This window comes from Urocampus carinirostris, chromosome 6 (genome assembly GCF_059441175.1).
Source record: "Urocampus carinirostris isolate Australia breed hairy pipefish chromosome 6, RoL_Ucar_1.0, whole genome shotgun sequence".
Lineage (NCBI taxonomy): Eukaryota > Metazoa > Chordata > Actinopteri > Syngnathiformes > Syngnathidae > Urocampus > Urocampus carinirostris.
In genome coordinates this window covers 35,543,136-35,570,768 of record NC_142354.1, presented here as the reverse complement: position 1 = coordinate 35,570,768, position 27,633 = coordinate 35,543,136, and the positions used below count along the sequence as shown (strand labels likewise).

Here is a 27,633-nt window from a genome sequence, read left to right as displayed (position 1 = left end):
CTCTTATTTCTTTATCTCTCTTTTTCTTTCTCTTTACTAATCCAGCCCCCGACAAAATGTTTGTTCTATCGTGTGGCCCCCGAGTTAAAATGAGTTTGGCACCCCTGATCTATACATTGGTTAAATACCACTTGAATTACTAGTCCTTAAAATTGGCTTTTGCACACTAAATATTCCTGAAATTTTGAATTGTCTTTTTTTAAAATATATTATCGTTGTGTTGAACAGAAAATGAACATTTTGCTAATGTCGGTACCAAAATATGTTGGTCATAATTTCCTAAATATTACGATTTTTGGAAGTTCCTTAATATTATTCAGCGTACTCAGTACTTTTATAAATTATTGATCACTTTTGGTCTGGATTTTTTTCTTCTGAAGCAGGGGTCTCAAATCCAAATTCATTGGAGAGCAAGGGCCAGGGCGAGGTGGGGAAAAATTGGGTTTTCCAAAAGAAAATCAATGACTTAAAACATTCCAGTGTTCTCAAATACAGTGATCCCTCGTTTATCGCTGGGTTTAAGTGACAGGTGAAATATGTAAGTTAAAACACTCCTTTTTTAAAAATTATTGTACAATAAAATACTCGAAAAGTACTGTTTACTGTAAATGTGTATTTAGTATTTAACAATAACTACTAAATTTAACTTTTTTCCAAAATCCAGTGCGTATCATGTATTTTGCAGATACTTAACAGGGTTGGGTAGGGTTACTTTAACTGGATTACTTTCAATTACTTTTGGATTACTCCAATACCAAATATGCTAATAAAAGACAAATTAAACTAAATATGAATAAAATTACGAAATTTTGTGCAGGCTTGAGGAGTAACAGAATACAAGGAACGGCAAAAATGATGTTGGCAAGCTGTTTGGATTTATTTTCATTTTGTTTCTGTCGCATTTTATGTTAGTTTTGCTGGAGATTAAAGAGATCAAAGCCAGGAGAGAAAGCTTACCATGTGTTGTGAGTCATCATTTTATTCATATTTAGTTTTATTTTGTCTTTTATTAGCATATTTGGTATTGAAGTAATCCAAAAGTAATTGAAAGTAATCCAGTTAAAGTATCCCTACCCAACCCTGTATATATGACAATATGTATAAGAAAGTACTAATCACAGAAAAATATATTTTTTTGGTGTAATCTTTTTCCTCATTGTCCTTTTGTGTGTCTACTATAAAAACTACTACAGAAATACCAAAACATATCTACCAAATTCCTACAAAACTAAATATAAAATTAAGTGCTTAAAACAGAGATCTAATATATCACTTTACTTTCTTTCTGAATAAAAAAAAATATGGAAATGCTACAAAATAGTAGTTTCTTTTGTCTTTTATTAGCATATTTGGTATTGGAGTAATCCAAAAGTAATTGAAAGTAATCAGGTTAAAGTAACCCTACCCAACCCTGATACTTAAATACTTCTGCGATTAATATATGCATTTTTTAATTTTGCGTGTGCATTTATCAAGATATATGATTATTAGATCTTGAGTAGGCAGTGAATATACAGTATTTGTGGATCCAAACAATTTGTGCGTAAATATTTTAGAGACAAATCTCCCCCCATATAGGTAAAATGACAGAAGTGAGTAGCTCACATTTTCAATTGCAGGAAGTTCTTCCTATTTCAATTTACCACTGGGAAACGCTACCTTAACTTTTTGCATGGCCCATAATGTCCACCATTTTCACGTCATCCTTGCACCAACACACATTCCGTAGTGCTTTGTTTAGGCGTGGCATGCACCTCTCCTCTTGGGCCTGACCTGTAGGTGGCATTTACACTTCATAGGAGAATGCCATACAAACTCATGCTTGCTGTCGTTAATCATGAGAAAAGAAGAACTGGTATGGCAGAGCCAAAGCAGTTTTGGCATCATTCTAAAGCAGTAGGCGCAGGGCGGCAGTAGCTCAGGAGGTAAAGCGCTCGTCTTGGGATCAAGAGATCGCAGTTCGAATCCCGGCTCCTCCGTGTTACATGTCGAAGTGTCCTTGGGTAAGACACTGAACCCCTAATGCCCCCAATAAGCAGGTTAGCGCCTTGCACGGCTGCACGGCCGCTATTGGGAAATGTGAAGCACACTGTAAAGTGCTTTGGGAAGTTATTGACTTGAAAAGCGCTATATAAATGCAGATCTGCACTATGTTTACTGCTCACCTTGCACAATGTCTGACCATTTCTTTTTTCTGCACTATGATGACTATGTTTGCACTAATGCATATGCTGACTATTTTTTTGCACGATGACTTCTGCACCAAATGCAATATTGCACACCCCTTACGATACCAACGGTATCACGATAACTACTGTATGTAACATCCCACATGCCGACATTTTCTTGTGTAAATACCATGTAAATTATAACTATAGCCTTATCCCTCTTGTCTTATAACATTATTTTCTCTGTTCCTTTATCTTCTTGCTCATACCTCACTATGAATGTGTAAAACTGGAGTGTCATGCCCAATTTTGTTGTCACAATATGTTAACCCATTTGTAACAATGACAATAAAGGTATATTCTATTCTATTCTATTCTATTCTATCATTTCATTTCATTTCATTTGTGAAACATGGCAACAATTTCAAGCATTTACAAGCACTTCACCCAAAATTCAAGCATTTTTCAATCTTTGACAACACAACACAAAGATTTTAAACACCCGTGCAAATCCTGTGGATTTTACCCTCAGTCTTATTGCACATTTTTACGTTTTCACCCTAAAATCTACACAGAACAACACATAAAGACATAGTAAACACATTTTTCTCAGGCATTAAATCAGAAAACTGCATTATGTTACAGCAACTCTGGAGGTTGCGTCTAAGTGTCAAAGCGACAGCTTATGCAAGTGTACATATAAGCACTGTAGGCTTCCCTTCTTGTGTTCCAAAAGGTCATAGGGACGGCAGAAACACGATCCAGACACTGACAGACAAATGATAATGAATGATCGCTGTCTGAGTAAACAAGTAGAGAAGTGCCCTTGACCCGCCGTCCACTTAATTTCAGCCCTAGCTGCGACTCCCCCTGGGATCACCCCTAAAAAAAACATCTGGTCAACACCTCTATGTGGGCAAAATATAGGAGCTAATGTCGCATTCGCACTTTTTACTGCAGGAGAAAAATTCCCCAATTACTCGCCTCTAATAAACACGATTGACGGTGTAGTTCCTTACATCGCCACCCGGGGATTTTGGTGCGCCGGGGGAAATAACCTTGCAGTGATTGTAAGCAACATTTCCTGGTTTTGGTTGTCAAGAAGTGACAGTTTATCATTAAGACGAATAGAAGCACCTTGTGTGTGGCCTCACTAGGAACTTAAGCTTTGTATGAAGAAAATCGTATAAATATTTTCTCATACTGCATTAATTTAACATCTGTGATGCTCAGCATTGGATGTGTTATAGTAGTACTTCTTTTTCCATGATAGTCCGGAAGCTATTTGGTCTTAGCCAAGAAAAAAGACGAGCAGACATTTTGGTGCTGCCTTCAAGATAGCCTAATATTGGTGTTACTAATAATACCACTTGCGTCACTCATTAAATAATTTGTCAAATTTAATTTTATTCCACTTCCAAAATGGCACTATCAAAAGAAAAACATCTCTAGGGATGTCTCACTTGTTCCATAAGTGTGCTGAGAGATCTTACTCCTTATCAGAAAAAGGTATCTAAAATGTTTATGATAACCGAGGATACATATAAATTGCTTTATGGAAAGCTTTTTTACCATTTGACTAATTTTCTAAAAATGCGTTTACCAAAATGTCGTTTTCCTTACCATTACTATTACGTTCCACCGGATGCTAATGTTCCACCGGATACTAACGTTAGCATAGCGCTAAATCTCCTGCCCGCTACTATCAATGAACAGCAGCTTGCACACCCCGACGGAGCTTTTATCGTCGCCGGCGACTTTAATCAGCCATGTTTAAGGACTGTACTTCCCAAATCCATTCAATACGAGGACTGAGCAATTAGGGAAAAAAACACTGGACCGTGTGTACAGTAAGATCAAACATCTAGTTGGATCTGCCCATCTCTGTCTGTCACTCACCCCCTCATACACCCCCCCTCCGGAGGAAAACAAAGCCTATACGACAAGGACAGTACAAACATCTTCTTTGTTCCTTTATCTCTTTGTTTTCCTTATCCTCACTGTAAAATGTGGAACTGGAGTGTCACGTCCAATTTCGTTGTCACAATATATCCCATGTTGTAACAATGACAATAAAGGTATATTCTATTCTATTTCATTAGGATAGAGAGGTTTCCAGGAAAACGCTACTGTGCTGGCATACTCAATCTATTTTAAAGGGTTCTTAACGTCATAATAAGAGTAGACTTCTTAGACAAACAATTAATTGCACTTTGTTTTGCCACTATTGATGCTGTTGTTGGCCACAGTACAAAATACAATCTTGCCAGTAAAGTAACCTTTTGTTTTACAGTTGTAAGACTACTATGCCCAATTAGCATGTACAAATGATGTGCTACTGCGGAACTTGCAGTCATACGAAAACGCTTATTACTGGAAGTCAGGTCAAGTAACTAGTAACACACTAGTCTTTTTCCTATTACACAAAAAAAAGTGCTAGTTAATGGTTCATAAGACTTATATATTTATATGACAATATATACAAGAAAGTACTAATCACAAAAGAAGATGTTTTTTTGTGCAAGCTTTTTCCCATTGTCCTTTTGTGTGTCTACTATAAAAAACTACTACAGAAATACCAAAACATATCTACCAAATTCCTACAAAACTAAATATAAAATTTAGTGCTTAAAACAGAGACCTAATATATCACTTTAATTTCATTCTGAATAAAAAAATATGGAAATGCTACAAAAATACTATAACAATAATAATATAACACAGAAGTTCTCATACAAAAATACTCCTACAGTAATTATACAAAAATATCGCTGAAAAATATCCCTACCAGGGATATACTGTACCACAAATCCTATTACAGAAATACTACAAAGTCCTACTAAAAAAAATTAAAATGATTAAAAACATTACTGGTGTTAGAATACTAAGAAAGTCAAACTACAGAAATACTACAGATGAGAGCACAGGTTAGAATTACCGGCATGGCGTTTCGGCCTGATGTACCTTGGCCGGTGCGAAATGGGAGAAGTACCCGCAGGGTCATCAGCCAGGACAACACACTTGAATATTACTAAAATTGTATTACATGATAACTACAAAACAGAATATCAAATACAGTGCTTAAAAACCAGCACAGAATTTATTTTTTTGCTTTAATTGTGACCATTTAAAAACAAAAATCATGAAACTAATCTATTCAAAAACAAACATAAAAAGAAATATAATGATTGGCCAAATGTTTTAACCCAGGGGTCGGGAACCTTTTTGACTCAAAGAGCCATAAAAGTAAAATATATCAATTTTATTTTGGGAAAGAGCCACACCATATATTATGAGACAAATTTACTAAATTGCTAAACCCGCACCCCAGACAAAAGCTTAGTCTTCAGCACATTTACTTTTGATGATTTGATAAAAATTATGAAAAGAGAATAATGCCAGAGCCCGTGTCCCAAAATCAACAACCATACCACTTTAAACTTGTCTCTTTCTTGCAATTACTCAAGATCGGTTAAACTCATTTTGACCCTTTTTTCATACATATTGGTTTCAAAACCAGATGTAAGCAGTTATTTTGTAAAAACGTCACAACATTCTGCAAACAGGGAGCCTGATGTGCTTATCTATGGCGCAGACGGCGTAGGGCGAGAGATGGGAGGGAGTGCTTGCACTTTTTGCATAGCTCCACCCATCCCTCCCACTCACCCAATCAAAAAACTTTAAGTTCTCTTCCGGTGTTTTGGCGTATTCATAGTTTGTTCTGTGGATTCATCATAAGGTATCTGAACACTGAAGACAGATAATATAGTGATGTTTTATATAACGGATTATTTAGCGTTGTACAGCCAGAACAAGGTGTTTTTTTTTTTTGTGACACCTTGACTGTAAATTGTAGTGAAAAACGTGCCCTATATATACTGCGAAGTACTGCTCCATTGTTAGGTTTGGTTTGGCTCTGTGTGTATCTGAACAGATTTAATAGCTTATGTTTTGGACGAGATGGAGAAAATTTGCATGCAATCAAATTTGTCTCTGAGCCACAGGTACTCATAGAAAGAGCCATATATGGCTCGCGAGCCATAGGTTCCCGACCCCTGTTTTAACCCAATGTGGCCCGCCACTTGAAAAGTTTGCCAAACCCTGAAATAAACACTCAACCAGTTTTCCACGAAAGTGCCACTCCAGGCTATTAGTCTGGTGAAAGTTGGATGCTGCCTTGGCAACGAAAACCGAGAGAAAATTATCTTTCATTTCGTATGTATAGTCCTATGCATTATCTTTGAAAGAACACAGACACAATCAAAAGTACTAGACAAGGAATATTATTTTAAAAGTATCCTTTCGTGCTTTTCTGTCACATTGAATTGCAAGACAACGAAAAAAGAAAAAAAAACTGTAAAATCCATTAGCATCTCGCCCCTCACACCCACAACCTGACATACTGTCATCCTTGTCTAGTGGACGGAGCAATATGCATCAAGTGACAAGAGGATTGGAAAAACAATCAGGGTATTTTGCATTTGGGAGTTATTGCAATCAGGTCTTAGGTAGCACGGTGGAGATGGAGCCTATTTTTATCGTGTCTGCCACATATTGATCTATAAAAGGCTTCAGCAAGCAGACACACACTTGCCAATCAAATGTCTGCACGCCACAAAGCATTTTCTGCTCCCCCGCTGTGCCTTGTCTTCCTTTATGCAACTGAAAATTCATAATTCATGCCAGGGAAAAAAATGAATCTTACCAGCATCAAAATAACAAATAGACTACAGTGGGACCTTGCTACTTCGCGGTTCGACGTTCGCGGCTTCAGAGCTTTGCTGTCTGCAATGGTTAAAAATTGAAAAAAAAAAAAAATGACCTCGGCGGACGCGGCGTCACCCTAATAAGGATAAGCGATGCAGATAATGAGATGAGATTTAAAACAAAAAATTTTTTTGAAGGGGCGTTGCTACTTCGCGGATTTTCACTTTTTGCGGGTGGTTTTGGTCCCCATTAACCGGGTCTAAAAATAATTAAAATAATTTTTTTTTTTGAAGGTGCGCCACTACCTCGCGGATTTTCACTTATCGCGGGTGGTTTTGGTCCCCATTAACCGCGATAACCGAGGTCTTACTGTAATTGGAAACAGTACACACCATACGAACAGTGTGAAAAAAATACACATTGTTCAATGAAATGATCTGCATTTATATAGCGCTTTTCAAGTCAATGACTTCCCAAAGCGCTTTACATTGTGCTTCACATTTCCCAATAGCGGCCGTGATCTGTGCAGCCATGTAAGGCGCTAACCTGCTTATTGGGGGTATTGGGGGTTCAATGTCTTACCCAAGGACACTTCGACATGTAACACGGACAAGCCGGGATTCGAACTGGGATCCCTTAATCCTAAAACGATCGCTCTACCTCCTGAGCTACTGCCGCCCCAAAACGCCTCATCTTTGTATACAGGGTATTTGTAAAACTTTTTAAATTTTAATGGATATGTAGCAGTAAGGATCCAGTCAGTTGTTTATTTGCAACCCACTGTAAAACTAAACCGACCTCTAAATGATTGCATGAGTAAATAAGTAAGAGTTTTTCAAAACATCACCTGCACTGATTACTACAGTTACTTGACATGCTAACAAAAATGCATAAGTTTGTGTTAATAGTGACTTTTTTACATACAATTGCTGTAAAACAGATTTACAGAGATTCAATATAAATTGAAAGGTGTGTGTACTTTACAGCATTATGGCACCACCCTGCTGCTAATAGGTCAGAATGGCCAGGGAAATTAAAAACAAATGTTTTCCGAACTGATGTTTAACTCCATTCCAATTTTTCTTTCTCACTAGTTTATTACCCATCGGCATTTTCTATTTTTCAGGGATGGAGTGGATTTTAAAGGCCGGTTGCGTCGTTTGAGTTGTCCTTAAAAAGTTAAAAGTGAAATATTTTCTCGAATAAGTATGTGTAAATGACGCCCAACTGAGTTTAAAAAGCCCTTATCCTTTACATTCCACCGCACCTGTCTGCTTTTATTTTACTTTTAGCAAAGCTGTTCGGAGCAGAACAAATTAGATAGAAGGAATTGGGTGGTGGGAATGCTGTGGAGTGAAGTCATGCCCGCCCCCGCATTTCTTTGTCACGAAACGGACCGGGAAGCAGGAAGTCGGAACTCAAATGCGTAAACGATCTGTTACTTTAATCAGGAAAGAAAAGTTGTCCAACACACAAACGGACCAAAAACAAAACAAAACAGGTTCAACGGCAATCAAAACTACAAACTAGGCATTACACAGATCAAACAGGCATGAACAGGTCTTTAACAAGGTAAAGCAATGGTCTGGCCACGGGCAGTCCCAAAAGGGGCGTTTAAATACTCCACAAGCAATCAGTTCAATGCGTCTCAGCCGGTGTCAAGGGGCGGGGCCAGCTTGGTGCCATGACAACCGTGCAGGACATGACATTTTTATTAGTTCTTTTTGTTCGTGCAGCATAATAATGGTGAACGTACAATCCAAACATCAACAATAAACCTCAAGAAAGCTGAAAAAAAGGAGACTTCATTTAAACGCATCTAAGAAATTCACATAGGTGCACACATCCTGAACAAGCTGACAAAGGTGAAATGATGACACAAGCCAGGAGATGGCCACAGCGAGTAAAAAGTTCCTGAATGTTGTACAGCCCCAAGTCACATTCATGGTATTTGTGTGACCTTTGAGCACAAAAAATGTCTCAAAGGACAGTACTGAACAGCGTTTGATCTAAAACCTACAAAAGGGCAAGGAAAACCCCAAAAAACACGAGGAAAGTTAAGAAACCTTGAGAAAGGGACTAAAACTTAAAGATTCAAGAAACAAAACTATGAATATCAATTCTCATTTTCACATGACACTCTAAAGCATCAAATTCCAGTCCCAGATCAGCCCAGTAAGTCACAAAGGTTTTTGTAATTGTATATTATACAGCATTGGGTAGGGTTACTTTAACTGGATTATTTTCAATTACTTTTGGATTACTCCAATACCAAATATGCTAATAAAATATCATACTCCAGTGTTATTGTTATTGTATAATGACTTGTTTACCTGACTGCCCATTTTGCACATCTGGTTAGCTGCTCCTCTTGCACTCTTTGCACTACTGTATAATACTATACATAGCTGTAAATTATTTAGCATATTATCAGTACTTCAATACTCTGACTCAGTACAACATTTATTTATATCTGTACATTCAAGAAAACTGTGCGGGTCAGATGTATCGACATTTCGTTCTGTATACACGTGTACAAGAATGACAAAGTATATCTGAATCTGAAAAGACAAAAGAAACTAAATATGAATAAAATTACTAAATTTTGTGCAGGCTTGGGGAGTAACGGAATACACGGAATGGCAAAAATGATGTTGGCAAGCTGTTTGGATTTATTTTCTTTTTTTTTCTGTCGCATTTTATGTTAGTTTTGCCGGAGATCAAAGAGATCAAAGCCAGGAGAGAAAGCTTACCACGTGTTGTGAGTCATAATTTTATTCATATTTAGTTTCTTTGGTCTTTTATCAGCATATTTGGTATTGGAGTAATCCAAAAGTAATTGAAAGTAATCAAGTTAAAGTAACCCTACCCAACCCTGTGTATATATGAAAAAAGAGTTTCAAATATAGGCGAATACTACTGTTTGGGTGGCTTAACTTGGCATAAAAGTGCACCCGAGTTGTGGGCATGGCTAGGCATGGGAGCATGTTGCCGTCGCAGTTTTAAAAAAACAAGCAGACAGAAAAGGACGCTATATATAGCACTGTCTAGTCTTTTTTCTGTCTCGTGAATAATCTTAGTTTGACAGCATGCATCCAGCAGAGCAGAAATTGTTGGGGATTCTATGCTGCCCTCCTCTTCTTCTTCCTCCTCCTCTAACTCCTTGGGCAGCATCTCCAGAGACAAAATAGCAAAGTCTTGTAATAATTGCTGCAGGCGTGCGTGCTACAGCCGCCCTGTCTTGCTGTGTGGAAGCATGTTTCAAGGCCCTGACATTCACTAATGGGGATTTAGAAAGGAGGGGGAAGCGGGGGCAGTTTTGGACCGCCGTGTTGATGCCGACAGGTAAAAAGCCGCCAGGGGAAAAACAGCACGGCAAACTTTGGGTACCACAACAACATGACAAATATTTTGCTGAGAGCTCTTTTGTGGTTTGATTGAATTTGAGTGCATTTAGGAGAGGGTTTGTGAAAGTGTGACATTTCTGTAGTGCTGTTGAAGCCATTGGGGAGGCTGTTGGTGAACAGAAGCTGGCAGCTAGAAGTGCATAGAGGATTTCAACTAAACAATGCAGGGAGTGAGTCATGTAAGCAGTCCGTTAGGGATATGAATGAATTCAACTGCAGAGGAGTCACCGATATTAGATACCAATACCAGCAGTATGTTTGAAAATAAATGTATATGAATATATTCAAAGTAAAACAAAAACATTTCAGATATACAGTATTTGAATTATATTTATTTCAGTCTTCCCAATAAAGCATTTACCTTAAAGGTAGAATTAATATTATTTGGCACCTCTTAGTTCTAAAAAAAACCCTTAAATTGTTAGAAATAATAAGCAAAAATATGCAAACTATTATACAAACATGTATCTTTAAAAAATATACTCGTATGCTGAGAAATTAGAAAAACACAAACATATGCTTGAAAACCTAAACCTGATTTAAAAGTCAAACACAATTTAAACCCATGACACCGCTGCAGCTCTGAAACGTGTCTCGGAACACTAATTTGAAATTCTAATTAGGGAATTTGTTGTTAAAACTTAACTAAAGAACTTGACTTAGACTCAAACAATTATTAAACTTGACTCGAGGACGTGTAAACTGTAGCTACATTTATCCGAATCATAAAACTTAACACTACATTTTACACTCTGTGTGTAGTAAATTCAATAATTACTTTTACTTTTCGAACAGTATACCTTCTACTAAGACTGTAGTAAACAATTGATATAATAAATGATAGCACAAGTGCCACATTTCTTCATATAGAGGCCAGGGTGCATTTATTAGCTGGAATAAAAGTATGAATTGCTTTAAATGAAGACAAGTCATTGTTGGCATAATTTTATCATCTTCTAACTATGTTTGTCCAAGTCTTTGTATAGCCCTTAATTACAAAAAGTCTCAAAGGGCTGCACAGACCACTGTTACAATATCCCCTGATCTGACTATACAGGTGCTATATTTTCCGTAATATAAATACAGATGCCAAAGCAAAAAAATATCATAACAAAAAATTATAAAACCAGGCTTACAAATAAACTATGTAATTGTTAACTAAAGACAGTAAATCCAGATTATCAATATCTATAATGGCATACTATAAATGGATTTATTGCCACACTATATTTAACACAATTAATACCAATCAACTGTTGCTACCGTCACAGCAGCTCCACAGTCACTAGTTGCCCTGTCTCATTAGGTTTAACAGACCGTGTTTCCTGATGATACGGGCAATCAATTACATGACATTGCATGACTGAGTGACACGCGGATTTATGGATTAAGACAACAATGCACTGACAGAACGACCGCATTTAGCCTCTCGTCAACATTCCGCCTACTGCTTTCAAGCGCAGCACATGTACATCTGTGACATTAAAGTTGCAAAAAGAACTTGCTACCTCAGTGAGATCGTAAAACCAAGGACCACCTGTAACTTAAGGGTCCCAGAGGCACCTGGGGGCAGAGTCCCAAAGAATGGGATCTTTTCTCACCGAGGCCAACCTTGTACCCAGGTGTTCTCTTGGAAGCTGGAAAGAAAAACAAGGCTAAACACTTTCAAATGTGGCCCGAGGATTAGAACGACAAGCTATTACTTGTTAATATGTTGCCACTCTCCCATAGTTTGAGGCCAGTTAACCTCGAGTATGACGGGCTTCTGTTGCCGGGGTCACAACCTCTGCCTAACAGCGCACTAAAATAGTGTGTGATTACAGAGCCGGGTTCAAGGTAAATATAGGGAGGCTGACTTAAGCCAGGCTCTTTTTCTTTGTCTTGCAAACCTATATAACTGCACTTCAGGCGATTTGCAACGGCGTCATGTAAAAGTCTTTCTACAGAGACTGAAAAATTCACGAGAATTTTCAGACCTTGTCTGGATATTAGTTGATGTAACCCCGAATGGACATTCCTTCACCCCTTTGTGTGGCCTTCTGGCGCTACTTAATGACAGCCTGCACTTAAAGTTTTGTAACCAACAAAGACAAATAATCAGCGTTGGCTTACAACAAAGCATTTGTGTTTGTATGAGCCTTACTTATGAAAGCCACCAGCGTCGAGTAAAAAACATATATGAATGTCTTTTTACCAGCAGGTCTTTTTTTATGTGGCTACATATACACTACATGTCACACTGACCAATTGTTTTTTTTAATTAGATTTTCATTTCGCGATCCATTCCAATAGGTTTCTCTCTGAACGAAAGTGAATGACAAAATTACACTTCTGAACACATTGTAAGCTTTTGAAATAATCCTTCATGTAAAAGCTATTTATAAAAAGATCCAGAATCCTAAACTGACAATGTTTTAGGCATTAAAAATAAGTGTTTGGTGCACAAAAATTAGCATTCAAGGACTGAACAAACCTTCTGAACAGAAAGACAAGACGTGTCTCCCTTATATTCGTTTGAGTAAACTCTTCATTTTGCATCTTTTTTATGGTTTGGGTTGGCATTTGGACTGTATTTGAAAGAGTCAATTTCTTACTTTCACCATTCTCATCTTAGAATAAAAGAAAATCCCGATCACATGCGTGAAATCACTCTCCTTCCATCCAGCTAAATGTGATTAGTGCCTATAACACCGATAATAAAAGATAGGCACGGTGAAAATAATATACTGTATATATGAAGGCTCTTTAAACTCTGTTGGGCGTTGTTAACACATAATTACTGGTAAATGGCCACATTGCAGTATAAAATTGGTCGACACAGGCATATTTCCAGTTTGGCACCCGTGGTTTCGCATATTCACAGGATTCTTGATTTCGGCTGCATTTTTTTCTTACTCCCTCCTTTTTCTGACTCTTTGAATTTCCCCCTGATATCCCCACTCTCTTTCAAAATTCCGCATTAAATATTCAGCAGTTTTTATTTTTTATGAACTTTATGTCGATCCGTAAAACAAATAAAAATATGTTTTCAATGGGCATTACACAGTAAGGTATCATGCATAAATTCATTATTTATTGACTTACACTTACACCAACTACACCAGTCTCATGTAGTGCACACTGACTATGTTTAATTGTCTATGCCTTATTTTTATGTATAGCAGGTGCTTTATTAATATATGTGTGTTATTTAAGCAGATGCGAGTGTTTATATGTCAGAACTCGGTGTATTTCGATGATGTCAGGTAAGCATTGACAAAATAAAGGTGGCTGCCATTTATACAGTACTCATACTCGCAGATATAGAACATCTACATTTGGGAAACATCTCATTTTAAATAAAGTACAGATTTAAAGGATGTTTCCTCAGTCATAAATGTGTTTCCCAATGTTACTAAAACCATGTATTTGCCAGAGTACAAATCCTTCAGCTTTCCAACATGTCGAGGATTTTTATAATGTACGTTTGATATAAACCCACATAGGATCAACCAATCAGAGTGTAGTGCAATGAAAACAGAACATGCTGTATATGACCTATTTTGTCATTCAAATCCTTTGTTGGTGGTAGGGGAGATCATAATTCTTTATGTATGGTAGATAAAATACTGTGGACCATTTTTGAATTTGCCCCTTGTTTTTCTTTGCTTTGATAATGCTAAGATTTGCATGGTGAAGACAAAACACTACATATCGAGAATCTTGAGTTTTCATCGGCCGGCATGGGAATATGCAAATTGCAAGTGAAAAACAGAATGGGTTAATGCGATTTAACCTTTACACAATTCATTTCAAGCAAATAAAAACCTATACGGTTTCATCATAAAAACATAAACAATTCCCATAACAAGGTCAATCTTTGATAATGTCATGTTTTTCACAACCAACTATAGAAGACAGCAAATAAAAGCTATGGCTAAAACTCATGCCCCATTCTTTAGTTCAGTATACTAGCTAGCTCATTAAAAATACATAAAAGCATCTTTAAAAGCTATTCCCAGCAGCGTAGCGCAAAAACCAACACAATTAGTCAGTGCACTGCTTATGGGCATTTCGATCTACGCGGGGTTGCTCTGCGATGCATAAAGTGACATTGGAAACCAGTTAAAAAAACAAAACGGATCAAAGGGTAAATAAATTATATCTTTTCAACTATGCAAATGTGGTAGCATGTGAGATCGATCTCGATTAACACAACCTAATAGGATGAGAGGGATACAGAAGGGCAAAAACCAAGTGAGCAAAAAATAAAATGAACACTGCGAGTGAGTAAATCTCAATTGACAAAACTCTTAGTTTAGTTAAGGGGGGTTGCAGCTTAAACGGCACTCATGAAGCAAATAAAAGAGGTACAAACAAATGTGTTATATATTGTACTTTCAATTTGCAATGATTTAGCCACACTGTACAAATTATTTTGAAGTAAGCTTATAGTGATATACTATTCATGTGACCAGTGTGGTTTCCATTGTCTCATCTCTCATCTCATTAGCCGTACCGCTTATCCTCATTAGGGTCGCGGGGGGGCTGGAGCCCATGCCCAGGCAGTGGGCAGGGGACACCCTGAACTGGTTGCCAGCCAATCGCACGGCACACAGGGACAGACAACTCATTCGGTCATTCACACCTAGGGACAATTTGGACCGGCCAATTCACCTGAAATGCATGTTTTTGGAACGTGGGAGGAAACCGAAGTGCCCGGAGGAAACCCACGCAAGCACGGGGAGAACATACAAACCCCGCACAGGAAGTCTGGAGCTGGATTTGAACCCACGACAGGTTCCCATGACATGAACTGTGCCGCACAAGCGCTAACCACTGCGCCGCCGTGCTGCCCCGGTTTTCATTGTTTTCCTCTTAAATAAATATGACTTGACAAATAAGACTATTAACAAGTACAGTAATCAATGGTGAAAATGTTGTTGGGAGTTTTTTGATGAAATCCAGTCCAATGTATGTTACTTTGCAGAAACACACAGAGACACTGTTTAGACTAGATCAGGTATGAGAACATGAAAAAAGATTTGATTCGATGTGCAACCTCCGTTGAACTGTTTAAATCTAGGCTTAAAACACACTTCTATTCTTTAGCTTGTGAATGATCTATATTTCCTGTTAATGATATCTGTTTATGAATTCTTATTACAACATCCATTGCAGCCTGGTCATCCTGAAAGGGGGATTACCTCATGTGCGGTCCCTTCTCAGTTTCTTCATTTTCCTCATGTTGAGGTTTTTGAGTTTTTCCTTGCCCTATGTAGGTTTTAGATCAGGGAATGGTGTGATTATAGTCTGTGGTTTGCAATAATATGTGGTCTGTGCAGCCCTTTGAGACTCCTTGTGATTAAGGTCTATACAAATAAACATTAAATGACATGACTTGATATTGCAGTTGATATAGTGACTGTTTTAAAAACGGGAATCAAATATAAAATGTTTTGTTATATTAGTAAAAGTCAACTACTATAAGCTAGGATAATAGCCTAACAGGCATTCATCGTTTTGCATTGAACATCATTTTTTTTCCACAATTTTCATTGTCAAGTTTACAATTGTCTCTCAATGATCTGAATTTCCAGACTTTTGCATTCTAAGTCTTCACTTTCACACAAAACAAATTACAGTACCCTCTTTATCACGTGTTTGTTTTCCAAAAAGGCAAGTGAGATATTAAATCAGCGGGGAAGTAAAGAAGGAACAAAGTACTGTAATATATTTTTAAGTAAGTTCCACAACATAGAATGAAACACAATAATTTTGTGATGGAGTCCCACAAAAAAAAAATGTTTTCTAATTGGTAAGCATTTGTTCCTTGAGTAGGGTTCTTACTTGCGGCCGTAACTATGCCTTGAAAAAGCAAGTGTATGTGAATATTGGTAATTTGAAGGTGCAATAGTTGTCAAAATCCAGGTATTATTCAGCTTGGGGCCCACCATTTTAAGATGTTTTTTAAAATTATGGTTTAACGTACACATTTCTTCCTGTTGAGTATTTCATTATATGGTTAACCACAAGTGGGGTGTAATCTACCAGTGTAAAGGACACTTCCATAAGCCAAAATAACAGTTGATTCCCTAGGGATTTGTTCGCCCCTATGTTCCGGTCCAGAGTCTTTGCTCCGAAAATGTTGCTCTACTAGTGATCCCAAGAGCCAAGAAGAGATCTGCAGGTTTGAGACGTTTCTCCATTTGGGCCCCAGTACTGGGGAATGCTCTGCCCCCTGAGATTCTATCTGCAACCTCAATAGAACTGTTTAAATCTAGGGCTTAAAACACACTTATATTCTATAACTTATGAATGACCTATATTTCATGTTGACAATATATGTGTATTTTTTGCTATTGCAACTTCTGTTGCAGCCTGTTCATCCTGGAGGGGGCATTACCTCGTGTGCGGTCCTTTATCAAGGTTTCTTTATTTTTCTCATGTTGAGGTTTTGAGTTTTTCCTTGCTTTCATGTAGGTTTTAGCTCAGGGGATGGTGTAATAATAGTATGTAGTTTGCAATAATCTGTGGTCTGTGCAGCCCTTTGAGACTCCTTGTGGTTAAGGGCGATACAAATAAACATGAGTTCACTTAGCTTGAATAGTGTGTTTAGGGCTCTTAAGAAGAAGAGCATGTACAGTATTGCATTTCTTTGACATGTGCTTTTTACGAATCAAGACAAGCCAAAATCTCGATAACATTTTTATTCATCGTCCAGCCCTAGTCAATACTCATTTGCTGCACCTGAAGAAGACGATTCTGTTAAAGATACATTGTGTAATTTTTGACCACTCGATGGCATTGTATTGTCTTATGTGATACAAAAAACAATGCCAAATGGGTAGAGCATAGCAGCAAGATACCAGTCAAACATGATTACGACTATTAGGTATGGATTCCACTATGTAAAAGAAATACAAATTTTCCAACCTATGAACATATATGACATTAACATAGGTATAATGTTCATGTGTTCTTGCCTATTATTCAAATCAATATTTTATTAACTAAAATAACTTTTTTGTACCTCTTGGAGGCACTAAATATTGTACACTGTCTCTTTAACAAATGTCATCCAAGCATAATAATTTCCTTATATTTTCTAACATCTAATTTTGTATGTTAAAATACTTGTTATTGTTATTGTATAGTGACTTGTTTACCTGACTGCCCATTTTGCACATCTGGTTAGCTGCTCCTCTTGCACTCTTTGCACTACTGTATAATACTATACATAGCTATAACTATTTAGTATATTATTAGTACTTCAATACTCAAACTCAATACAACATTTTATTTATATCTGTACATTCAAGGAAACTGTGCGAGTCGGATGTATACACGTTTACATGAATGACAATAAAGTATATCTGAATCTAAATGTATATATTTTTTTCTTTCATGGTTGATCAATATGGTTGATGTCATGGGCAGCACATCACATCACTACAACGCCGGGGCCAATTTTAAAAAGAGAATAACACACATACATACACACTGAGAGTGAGAGGGTCTCATGTGGCAACTGGCAAACATTCATAACATGCTGGATGTCGGTCTGAGTGAGGACCTGGCCAAGTGTGAAATCGGACTTGATTTCAGAAGGGAGCCGAGGCCACACAAAGGCCTGTTTGGACAACTAATAGCTGCCAGGCCATTAAAAGGGAAAGAAAAAAATGGGTCTGGGGGGTTGTGTTTGCCTTGTTCTTTAGATATCAAAAGGAGCATCAGAGCATCAGCAACATGTTATTGGTCATCCATGAACTGCATTAAAAAAAAAACTTGTCGACCAACATTTCTTTTAAATCTCGCCCAAATTATCAATGAATAGATTGAAATAGTTTTAACATAAATAAAACCATAAGCACACCAGCTCTGTTTATAATATTCAAAATTATCTTCGTCTGTGCTTTACTTAAACCATTGGAGTAAAGACACTTTCCAATCAACTTGACACAACTAAGCAGTAGACCTTGTTTCAATATACCCTATTTTCCGGACTATAAGGTGCACCCAAAAACCCCAAATTGGCCAGAAATGTGAACGTGTTGATACCTAGTGTCTTAAAGAAATTAGAAAACAGAAACTGAAGTGGTATGACATTTCTTTTCACTTTTTCTCAGCTCAAACTAAACATTGTAACTGACAATGTTTTGAATATGTGCAGCCATGCGTTTATTTATATCTTTCAGGACGACAAAATAACTTCCAACAAAGCCTTTCACTTCATTCGGTTCAGAATCTTGAGCGCTTTATAAAGTCTTTACGAGTCGAGAATACAATACTGTACGTATTTCAGTAGTCCCCAACTTTTCTGTACATGGACCAGTTTAATGTCTTGACAATATTCTCGCAGCCCGGCCCGATAGAAATATTTGGTACCATGATGTAAAAAAATTGATGATGAAATAAAATCTTATGCCTTTTCATGTGTAGTCTGTATCTTTAGTGGTCTATTTGATAGGATCTGGTGCCCTCCCCGCCTTATAGTCTGGTGCGCCTTATGTGTGGGAAAAAAATAACACAAAAAAATCATTTTGGGAGTGCGCTTTATAATCTGTGCGCCTTACAGTGCGAAAATATGGTAACTGATATGGGTGAATTTTATACCATGTTTCCATCAAGACCGTTATTTGCACTGCCTGGTGCTCAATACCAAAACATAGCAGCATCTCACACCAACACAGCAATGGAGACTCACCTTTAAAGGAAAGGAAGATTCTGGGGGCGGACAGCGGCTCCAAGGCTGGAGGCAGCCCCGCTGACGACAATGCCAGCAGGGCCAGTAGACAGCACAAGCTGTCCAACAACATTGTCTCCTTCTAACTGAGGGGGAGGAGAGTCCGGGAGCTGAGGGACAGAGATGGATGGACGTCAGACAATGAGCCGGAAACTCAAACCCCCACACAAACATACCAACTTAAGTTAAGTTGGCAGAACCCGTTTAATCACGAAGACGATCTGGGAAGGAGAGAAAAAAGAACATTTGTGCAAAACATTGTGAAATGATGTGATTGTTGGGAAAAAGGAAGCAAAACACATAGGTTTTAAGCAAGCAGACTATCTTAAGGATATCAATAGATATGTTCCTCACAGAGGCTACAGTGCATCTTGTGAGGGTCTTAAAGCCCCGGTTGTGCAGGGCTTATGTTATAGTTTAATGCTCCAATTTTCTAAACAAAGAGATTTAATCAATCAATTTGTCCTTAAAACATGTCATGCTTTTTCTGTCTATTACACAGTTCAGATAACCCTTCTACTTGGCGCTTTAGAGATCTCTACTTGTTTGCAGATTTTGAATTGAATTGTCTTTTTTGTCATTTATATCATTGTATCGTGTATTGTGTTCTAATAGACAGCAGACAGTGGGGACATATTAGCAAGGGCGCTCTCTGTACGGTGGGTGTGACTGTCAGTCAAACAGCGGGCGGGCGCTGGCTCCCAAAACAAACTGGGAAGCATAGCGACCACTCGCTTTCGCGGCTCATTTCGTTGAAAAACAAATCATGATTTAGCTCAAACTCTGGGGAATGTCAGAAGACCGCAAAGTAATGGTGATCACCAGCGGGTGCTCCGTGGATTATTATCTGGTTCGAGAAACAATGTGGAGGAGAAGGGGAAAGCAGTGCTGCTTGTCCAGCCTCCTGCTATGGCTAAGCTGCGTAGCAACCCTCACAAGCTACCCCAGCGGAGCTGGTACTGCTCCAACGCCGGATCCATGACCCATGAAACGGATGACCTCAAACTACTACTCGTGTGAAACCGCTACATTCAATATTTTTGTATTGTAATCATCGTGAAGACTTGGCTCAATTCGAGGACACAAAGTGTTTATACATTTTTGGGCCACCCTGTATATGTGATTTCTTGCAGTACGACAAACACGACACAAACTCTCTTAAATGTTCTCAATCATCTAAAAATATTTATAATATATTTATCATATAGTTAGGATTCTCACAACATTTTGGCTAACCAAACCCAGGTTAATTGAGATAAGTGGTTATGTTTCTTTGGCCTCACTTACATAATTTGCTTAACAGTTACTAATATTTTAAAATGCAATACTACCAACCATCTGACATTTGAGCGCTGTTTATCCACAAACGTTTGAACCCCAGTCTATATATGAATATCTTTTTAAGGCATGCATATTTGTTGCTGGAGACAAGTGTATTTTTTTTCTTCACAACTGCAGGTGGAAGCTTGCCAATGTCTGGCCTTTAAACGGCTGCGGTTACATTCTGAGATGAACCTCTCACTGTCTAAGAGCCTCTCTCTACTCCAACCACCCACGGCGCTTCCCTCTGTTCTCTGTACGACACCGTGCACGCATACGGAAACAAACCTGCTGTGATGAAGCTTGATAACATATCAGACAAGTGTTATGGTAATGTATTGTTTGTTGTTTTGTTTCTATATAGTACATTGCTTTTGAAAGGCACGGAGGTCTCCGCAGCAAACTAAGGTCAGCAGAATGTTGGGATGGTGGACAGCATCCAAGTGCTGTGTGGCAAGTGGCCACAGAGGACGAGGAGACAATAAAACAAGTGTACCTCGGCCTCGGGAGCTGTAATTTACGCTGGCAAGACACCGAGACACTGAGACATTGAGACACGGGTCTCGGGTTTGAGTTCAAACTGTCAGTGAGGGTTTAAGATCAAGTTCCACACCGAGAGCCCCAAGGCAAGACTCTCAAGCAGACTTTTAACCAGGACTTTAAGCCTGGCTGTGAGTTCTGTGCACTGACAACTGACACAAGTAGAGAGACCCCTCGCTACTTAGCGCTTCGGTTATTTCTGGTTCACTCCTTCGCAGATTTTTAAATGAATTGATTTTGTCTGAGTTGTCAATAACATAATTGTGTTAGGCATCGACAGATTAAGGAGGGTGCTCTGTGTTGGTGGATGGTACAGTGTGTGCAGCCATGATAGGCTGATGTGACTGTGTTTACGACTCATAGGCTCGTGTATGCTGTCAGTCAAACAGCCAGGGTGTGCATGCCCAGTCTCCGAATCAAAACAAACTCGGTGCACAGCTACAGCTACAGCTAGGTTTTAGAGGCCCGTTACATTAAAAGGTATTCATCAATTAAATCGTACTCTAGGGAAAGTCAAAAAAGCGCAACAAAATTGTGATTGCCAGCAGTTGCTTCGTGGGATTATTATTGTCATCTTGAAGAAGGCAAGAGCGGGGCTGCTGGTCCGAGCTTAACGACTAGGGTGACAGCTCTTCCAAACCACCGCTGCTGACCCTGTAGCATACCAATACCAGGTCCATTAGCCCTGAAAATCATGGTATAGAGCAGGGGTGGGGAACAAGTTTGACACAAAGAGCCGAAATTTTTAACTGTGAGAGTCAAAGAGCCACACCACGCACTGACATGCCATGACAGACAGACACACAATTAAAAACATATTATTTCCCATAACACACTCCTCTCCTTTTAATACAACAAGTATTGTTCTCGTGTTGATTTCAAGGAACGTGTCCACCCTCAATACACAAAAAAAAACTAAACAGGAAACAAGGCAAAGAGCCACAGTATATAGAAAATATGATGAGGCAAAGAGCCGCATTCTTATTGCTCAAGAGCTGCATGCGGCTCTAGAGCCACATGTTCGCCACCCTTGGTATAGAGCCACAACTCATGGGAAACCGCTACATTTGGGACAGTCTTATTTAAATCATTGCAGGGAACTGTCTCCACCCGAGGACACTCTAAATTGCTTTCTTACATGAAAAAAGCCCTCTAATTTCGTTTGACTTTTGTATAATGACAATAAAACAAATTATTCAACTGCAATTATGTGTTGTGTGTTATAATTTATAGATCTCAAATTGTTATTTTGTCATGGCCGTAAACTCTGAGTTGGTTATGACGTCATCTCGAGGTAAGTTTACCCTGTGGGGGCTTTTATTAATGTGCTACTTCGCAGATATTCTCTTTCCAGGTGGTTCTGGTCCCCATTGACCACGAAAAACAAGGGCTCTCTGTATACCTAAACTAATTTATAACAGAAGTTATTCCAAATATAAGGGGGCACAATGCAAAACCAGAAAAAAAGAAGCAGAAACTGTGAGGCAAATCTACCACCTTCCTTTGGGTTGAGATGGCAGGGACCGATTACTAAATAAAGAGAAAAATCTGGCTAGAGGATAAATGATGGGTAAAGGAATGACGGAACAATAAGCACAAAAACAGCCGTCATGAAATGAAATAAAATGTAATGATCTGCATTTATATAGCGCTTTTCCAGTCAATGAAGACTTCCCAAAGCGCTTTACAATGTGCTTCACATTTCCCAATTGCGGCCGTGCTAACCTGCTTATTGGGGGTATTAGGGGTTCAGTGTCTTACCCAAGGACACTTCGACACGTAACATGGAGGAGCTGGGATTCGAACTGCGATCTCTTGATCCCAAGACGAGCGCTCTACCTCCTGAGCTACTGCCGCCGCAATCATACATTAATCATAATAGGGGAGATCTTTCTACAATATGAACCAACCAGGTAATGAAACAAAAAAAACAGACATATTATCACGTTTATGAAATTATGGTTAAAGTTATGATTTTCCTGATGTTTTGAGGTTTTGAGACGCTTGCAGTTAACTACTTCACAGAGCAATGCTGAAATAGTCCTCATCACAATGTTTCTTAATTGTTTTTATACGTTTTTAGTCAAAGCCAAGAGTTTCCCCCCCCCCCAAATATTTTAAATCATACTTAAACTTCCGTTTTGACAAATTGTTTTTGTTACCTGTGTATCAAAGCAGCATTAGGATTTATGATGCTAGATATGATTGAAATATGATTGGCGCTTTTACATTTCAAGATGCATTTTTCGAGCAAACATTTACAGATAGTACATGAAATGATGACACCAACTTAAGATGTAAGAATGTCGTAAGCCGAGGACATTATTTTCTGCACTATCGGGCAAACTCACAACTTTGTCTTTTGTCATATATTTTCATACCTAAGGCGTATCAGACATGAAGCTTACCGTGATTGATGATTTGTGTATTACCGCTCGGTTGTTTACAACCTTATTAGAGCACTGATTGATCAGTTGATCGGTGTCATTGACCATAATCGCACAACATTGCATGTTACAAGAATCAAACCTGGGTCGCGGCAGTGAGTGCGCCGAAATGTAATCACGAGACCACCAGTGATACAGATTGCATACGAAAAAGTATTGGATTTTATCTCTGTATCTCACTATTTTTACTCGGTGCCTCAGAAACACTGATTTGCATAGTGCATTTTGTTCGGCATTCTGAAGGGTTATCAAAGTGTCTCTCCACTTCTTCACCTATGCGTCAATAACGTTGCAATTTAATATGTATACATACGTAAGAGAGCTCGAATAGCATTCTTTTTTAAGACTTTCTGTTTCTTACATTCTGTTCAACCATTCTAAAGGCACAACAAAATGCACTATGCAAATCAATGTTTCTTGAGTAAAACAATAGTGAGATAATGAGATAAAATATGATGCTTTTTTCGTATGATATTTGAATCACTGGTCAGTCTAGTGGTAAAGTGTTGTTGCCCCCTCGCCACAACATGAGATCAAATCCAATTGCTTACAACGTTTTACGATTTAGGTCACTGATGTTTATCTATTGATTACTTTTTGCACAAATACGTAAAACCTCTTGTAGTAACGCACATTATAAGTACTGTATGTGTTTCCAACATTATCCACCTTGCTCCACGGTGTATCTCACAGGTGTCAAACAGGCGGCCCGCTGGCCAAATCAGGCCCGCTAAGGGATTAAATCCGGCCCGCGAGATAACACTCAGAGAAGCGCAAGAGAAAAACAAGCTGCAGGTTGAAATATGTCAACTTGATTTTGCCAAAGAAAGGTGCCTCGGACAAAGACACTGTACTTGTATTTATTTTTCTTTCTCTCTCTCTCTCCCTCTTTTCCACCCCTTTTCTCACTCTCTGTCTCTTTCACTCTCTGTGTCTCTCTTTTTCTCTCCCTTTGTTGCTCTTTGTCTCTTTCTCTCTCTGTGACTTTTTAACTTCTTTTGCTCTAACTTCCTTCTTTCCTTTTCTCTCTTTCTCTCTTCCTACCCTTTGGATTTCTTTCTTCCGCTCCCTTTCTTTCCCCCTCTCTCACAAGTTATCTTTTTTTCTCTTTTGTTTCTCCCTCTCTCTCCCCCTCTCTCTTTCTTAGTCCTGCCCTCTCTCGTTTTCCCTCCCTCTTTCTCTTATTTCTTTATCTCTCTTTTTCTTTCTCTTTGATTTACTAGTCCGGCCCCCGACAGAATGTTTGTTCTATCGTGTGGCCCCCGAGTTAAAATGAGTTTGACACCCCTGGTGTATATAAAGGATATGCGGTATATAAGGCGCACCTTTAAAATTTGGGCCAATTTAGGGGTTTTACACTCTAGGTTAGTATAAATTGTACCTTCGACTGTCATTCCCAAAGTTAGGATAAAATCACAAGAGCCTGTTGCTTACAAATTAACTTGAAAGGGCTTTCTGTAGAGCAAATAAATGACTCAATTTATCATTTATTGGTGTTGAGTAGGCTATGCCTCTATTCTTTGACAAGACGTCAAAAAACCTCCACGTTTCATGACAAAGCAAATCACTGTGGTTTTCTTACCTTGCTTTTATAAGTTCCAAATCAGGTCGCAAGAGAAGTGGTCCCCTCAGTTTATTTTTACAAGCATCCACCACGCCGGGGTCCACGAAGCGCTTGTGCCCGGGCGCACGGAGTCGTGAGCCGTTGTGCGTCCTCCGCGTATGGGTTAATCCGGGCGGGCAGCGACACAATTCCGACGAATTCAAATTGATTTTGACCGCCTGAAGTTGAGATTCCCTCTGCAAATAGTTATGTACTTTCCACCGGAGAGAAGAGATGCAATGGAAAGGGAATCCACAAGGAGAGACGGTTACGCACTGACGGGCTTCCGCCGCTCGAGTGACTGGGAAGAGGCGCGTGCAGGTGGATAGAGGAAAACCCCCACCCGCACCCAACGCCCCCAACTTCACTCCCACCCCACACAGACACACCCATGGAGGAGGGCACTGAAATAGCTCTGCAATTTGTATTTTGTACTCCAGGGGGAATAGCACAGCAAACTCCAATAATACATATTTTCTATCCATCCATCCATTATCTGCACCGCTTACCCTCAGTAGGGTCGTGGGGGGTGCTGGAGCCCGTCCCAGCAATCATCGGGCAGTGGGCAGGGGACACCCTGAACTGGTTGCCAGCCAATCGCAGGGCACACAGGGACAGACAACTCACTCGCTCATTCACACCTAGGGACAATATGGACCGGCCAATTCACCTGAAATGCATGTTTTTTGAATGTGGGAGGAAACCGGAGTGCCCGGAGCAAGCTCGGGGAGAACATACAAACTCCGCACAGGAAGTCAGGTAGCTGGATTTAAACCCACACAGAAGGTTCCCAAGACCTTAGAACTGAGCCGCACACGCGCTAACCACTGCGCCGCCGTGCTGCCCTACATCTTTCCGATGATGTTCAAATATCATACCTGTCAACTTGTACGGTTTTGCCGTACAAAGTACGTTTATTATGCATTGTAAGACGTGTACGACGTACAAGAAAATCTGGACGGAAAAACGCAAATTTGTCAATTATGGGTACTATCCGGTATACACCGACTGTCATGAAACGGCAAATCAATCAAGTCAAACGAGTTTGCCGCGGAAGCCTCTATCTCGGTATCGTTTTTTTTCAATGCAAACGAAGCCAGCGGTTTGATGTAGTGAAAGGAAGTCCGTCTCTTTTCAGGGAACCGGCTTTTTCGGCTCAACTCATTAAGGAGAGCCGGCTCTCTAACAGCTCACTTGCTTTGATGCATTATATTACGTATTATTATGTTGTATAAAGATGTTAAGAAAAAAAGGAAGTATGAAATGAGAAAATTAAAAAAAGACAGGTTTGAGGTTATCCCTTTAATCAGTAGAGTATCTTCATCACATTTGTGCTTCATCTTTAATAGCCTAAAATCTGTTTATTGTGGTGGCAAAATAGGAATAAAGACGAAAAATCCACTTGATGTCATCAATATTGTCAATCAATATCTGACAGCGGCAATTTGGAGAGGTGGTGTCAAGTGATAGTGATGTCATCCAGAACTAGGCTAACAACCAACCGTGGTGCTGATTTAGGGAGCAGGTGTACTATGATAAGTTAAAAAAACAATCATGGCTCTGCTTCAGAAAACTATGAATAGATGTTAGCTGAGCTCTGGGCAACATCAATCTCATTTTAACTCAAAGGCAACTGTAAAAATGTCCGCCCTCAGATATGGATAAAAACAGGTGGATTTTGATCTCTAACTTCTATTCTACATACACAAAATTATATAAGTTTATATTATATTTATAATATAATAGAACACAATATTATGAGGAAAGCCTATGGATTGACTGAATTAAAGCATTTTTGAAAATGTTTATTGAATAACTTATGTAATAATCTCTAGATAGTTAAAACTAATAATATAATGAATCAAAATATAACATTTTCACATTTTCCATGATCACAACTTTGTGATGAAAAAAAAAGGTGAAGATTCCATCAATACTGGTGTCAGGAACCAGGACGGAATCTCGGACCCAATTGCGTCCGTTTTAAAGGAATCTTTATTGGAATGAGTTGTCAGAACTTGCTTTGGACACCGGTGTTTGTCGGTCATCAGGAGCGTCGAACGGAATGGCAGTTCCGTGACAGGTAGGCAAAATTGATACGGCTTAGTGGGCAGGTCGATGGCCAGGGTAGGAGAGCAGGTCGCAAGCATGGGGCAGAAACAGGTCGAAACATGAGGCATGCAGGAATCAAGCAGGAGAAGTCATTGGTACTGGTAATCTGGCGAAACACACAGAGAGACACAAGTACGGTCTGACACTCCCCTCTGGGCGCTGACAGCTTAAGAGGGGAGTGCCAGCCAATCAGAGAGCGCGCTTGTGCGCGCCAAACGATTGCCCCAGTTGTCTTCATTTTGGCAATCCTGACAACTGGTCTATCACTTATGTGATTTTCCTGATGAATAACAACAACAAAAAGTTTGTCATAGCACTGGCTGGAGTGTTTTTGGTTTTTGTCTACAAGCGTCACCATCAACCACCAAGTGAAGTACTACTGGACTTTTAAGTTGGTCCCTGAAGGATTCCCAGATTTGGGGGCCAATCGTTAGTCCATCAGTCCTGGCAAAATTCACGCTTAAGTCTGTTGATTTAAAAGATATAGACTAGGTAATAAAGAAATTGTGCAAAAGGTGCTAAAAATGAGAATTTTCTTACTAGCATAATGTTGCATTAACTGTCCACTGTAGTGTAACAAAAAACTTTGTGAACTTGAATCAGA

The 27,633-nt window shown here is 39.0% G+C and overlaps 1 protein-coding gene across 1 annotated transcript in view; it reads right to left on the bottom strand.

The window, feature by feature from the left end:
* LOC148364675 (semaphorin-3F-like) overlaps positions 1–25,205 on the bottom strand; it is a 117,312-nt gene extending 92,107 nt beyond the window's left edge. The window contains exons 1-2 of the mRNA XM_088338856.1: positions 24,897–25,205; positions 18,969–19,117 (exon numbers count right to left, since the gene is read on the bottom strand). Of these exons, the coding sequence (XP_088194982.1) occupies positions 18,969–19,080 (112 nt within the window). The 5' untranslated portion in view covers positions 19,081–19,117; positions 24,897–25,205. The remainder of the gene's footprint in view (positions 1–18,968; positions 19,118–24,896) is intronic.
* Positions 25,206–27,633: the final 2,428 nt, after the last annotated feature.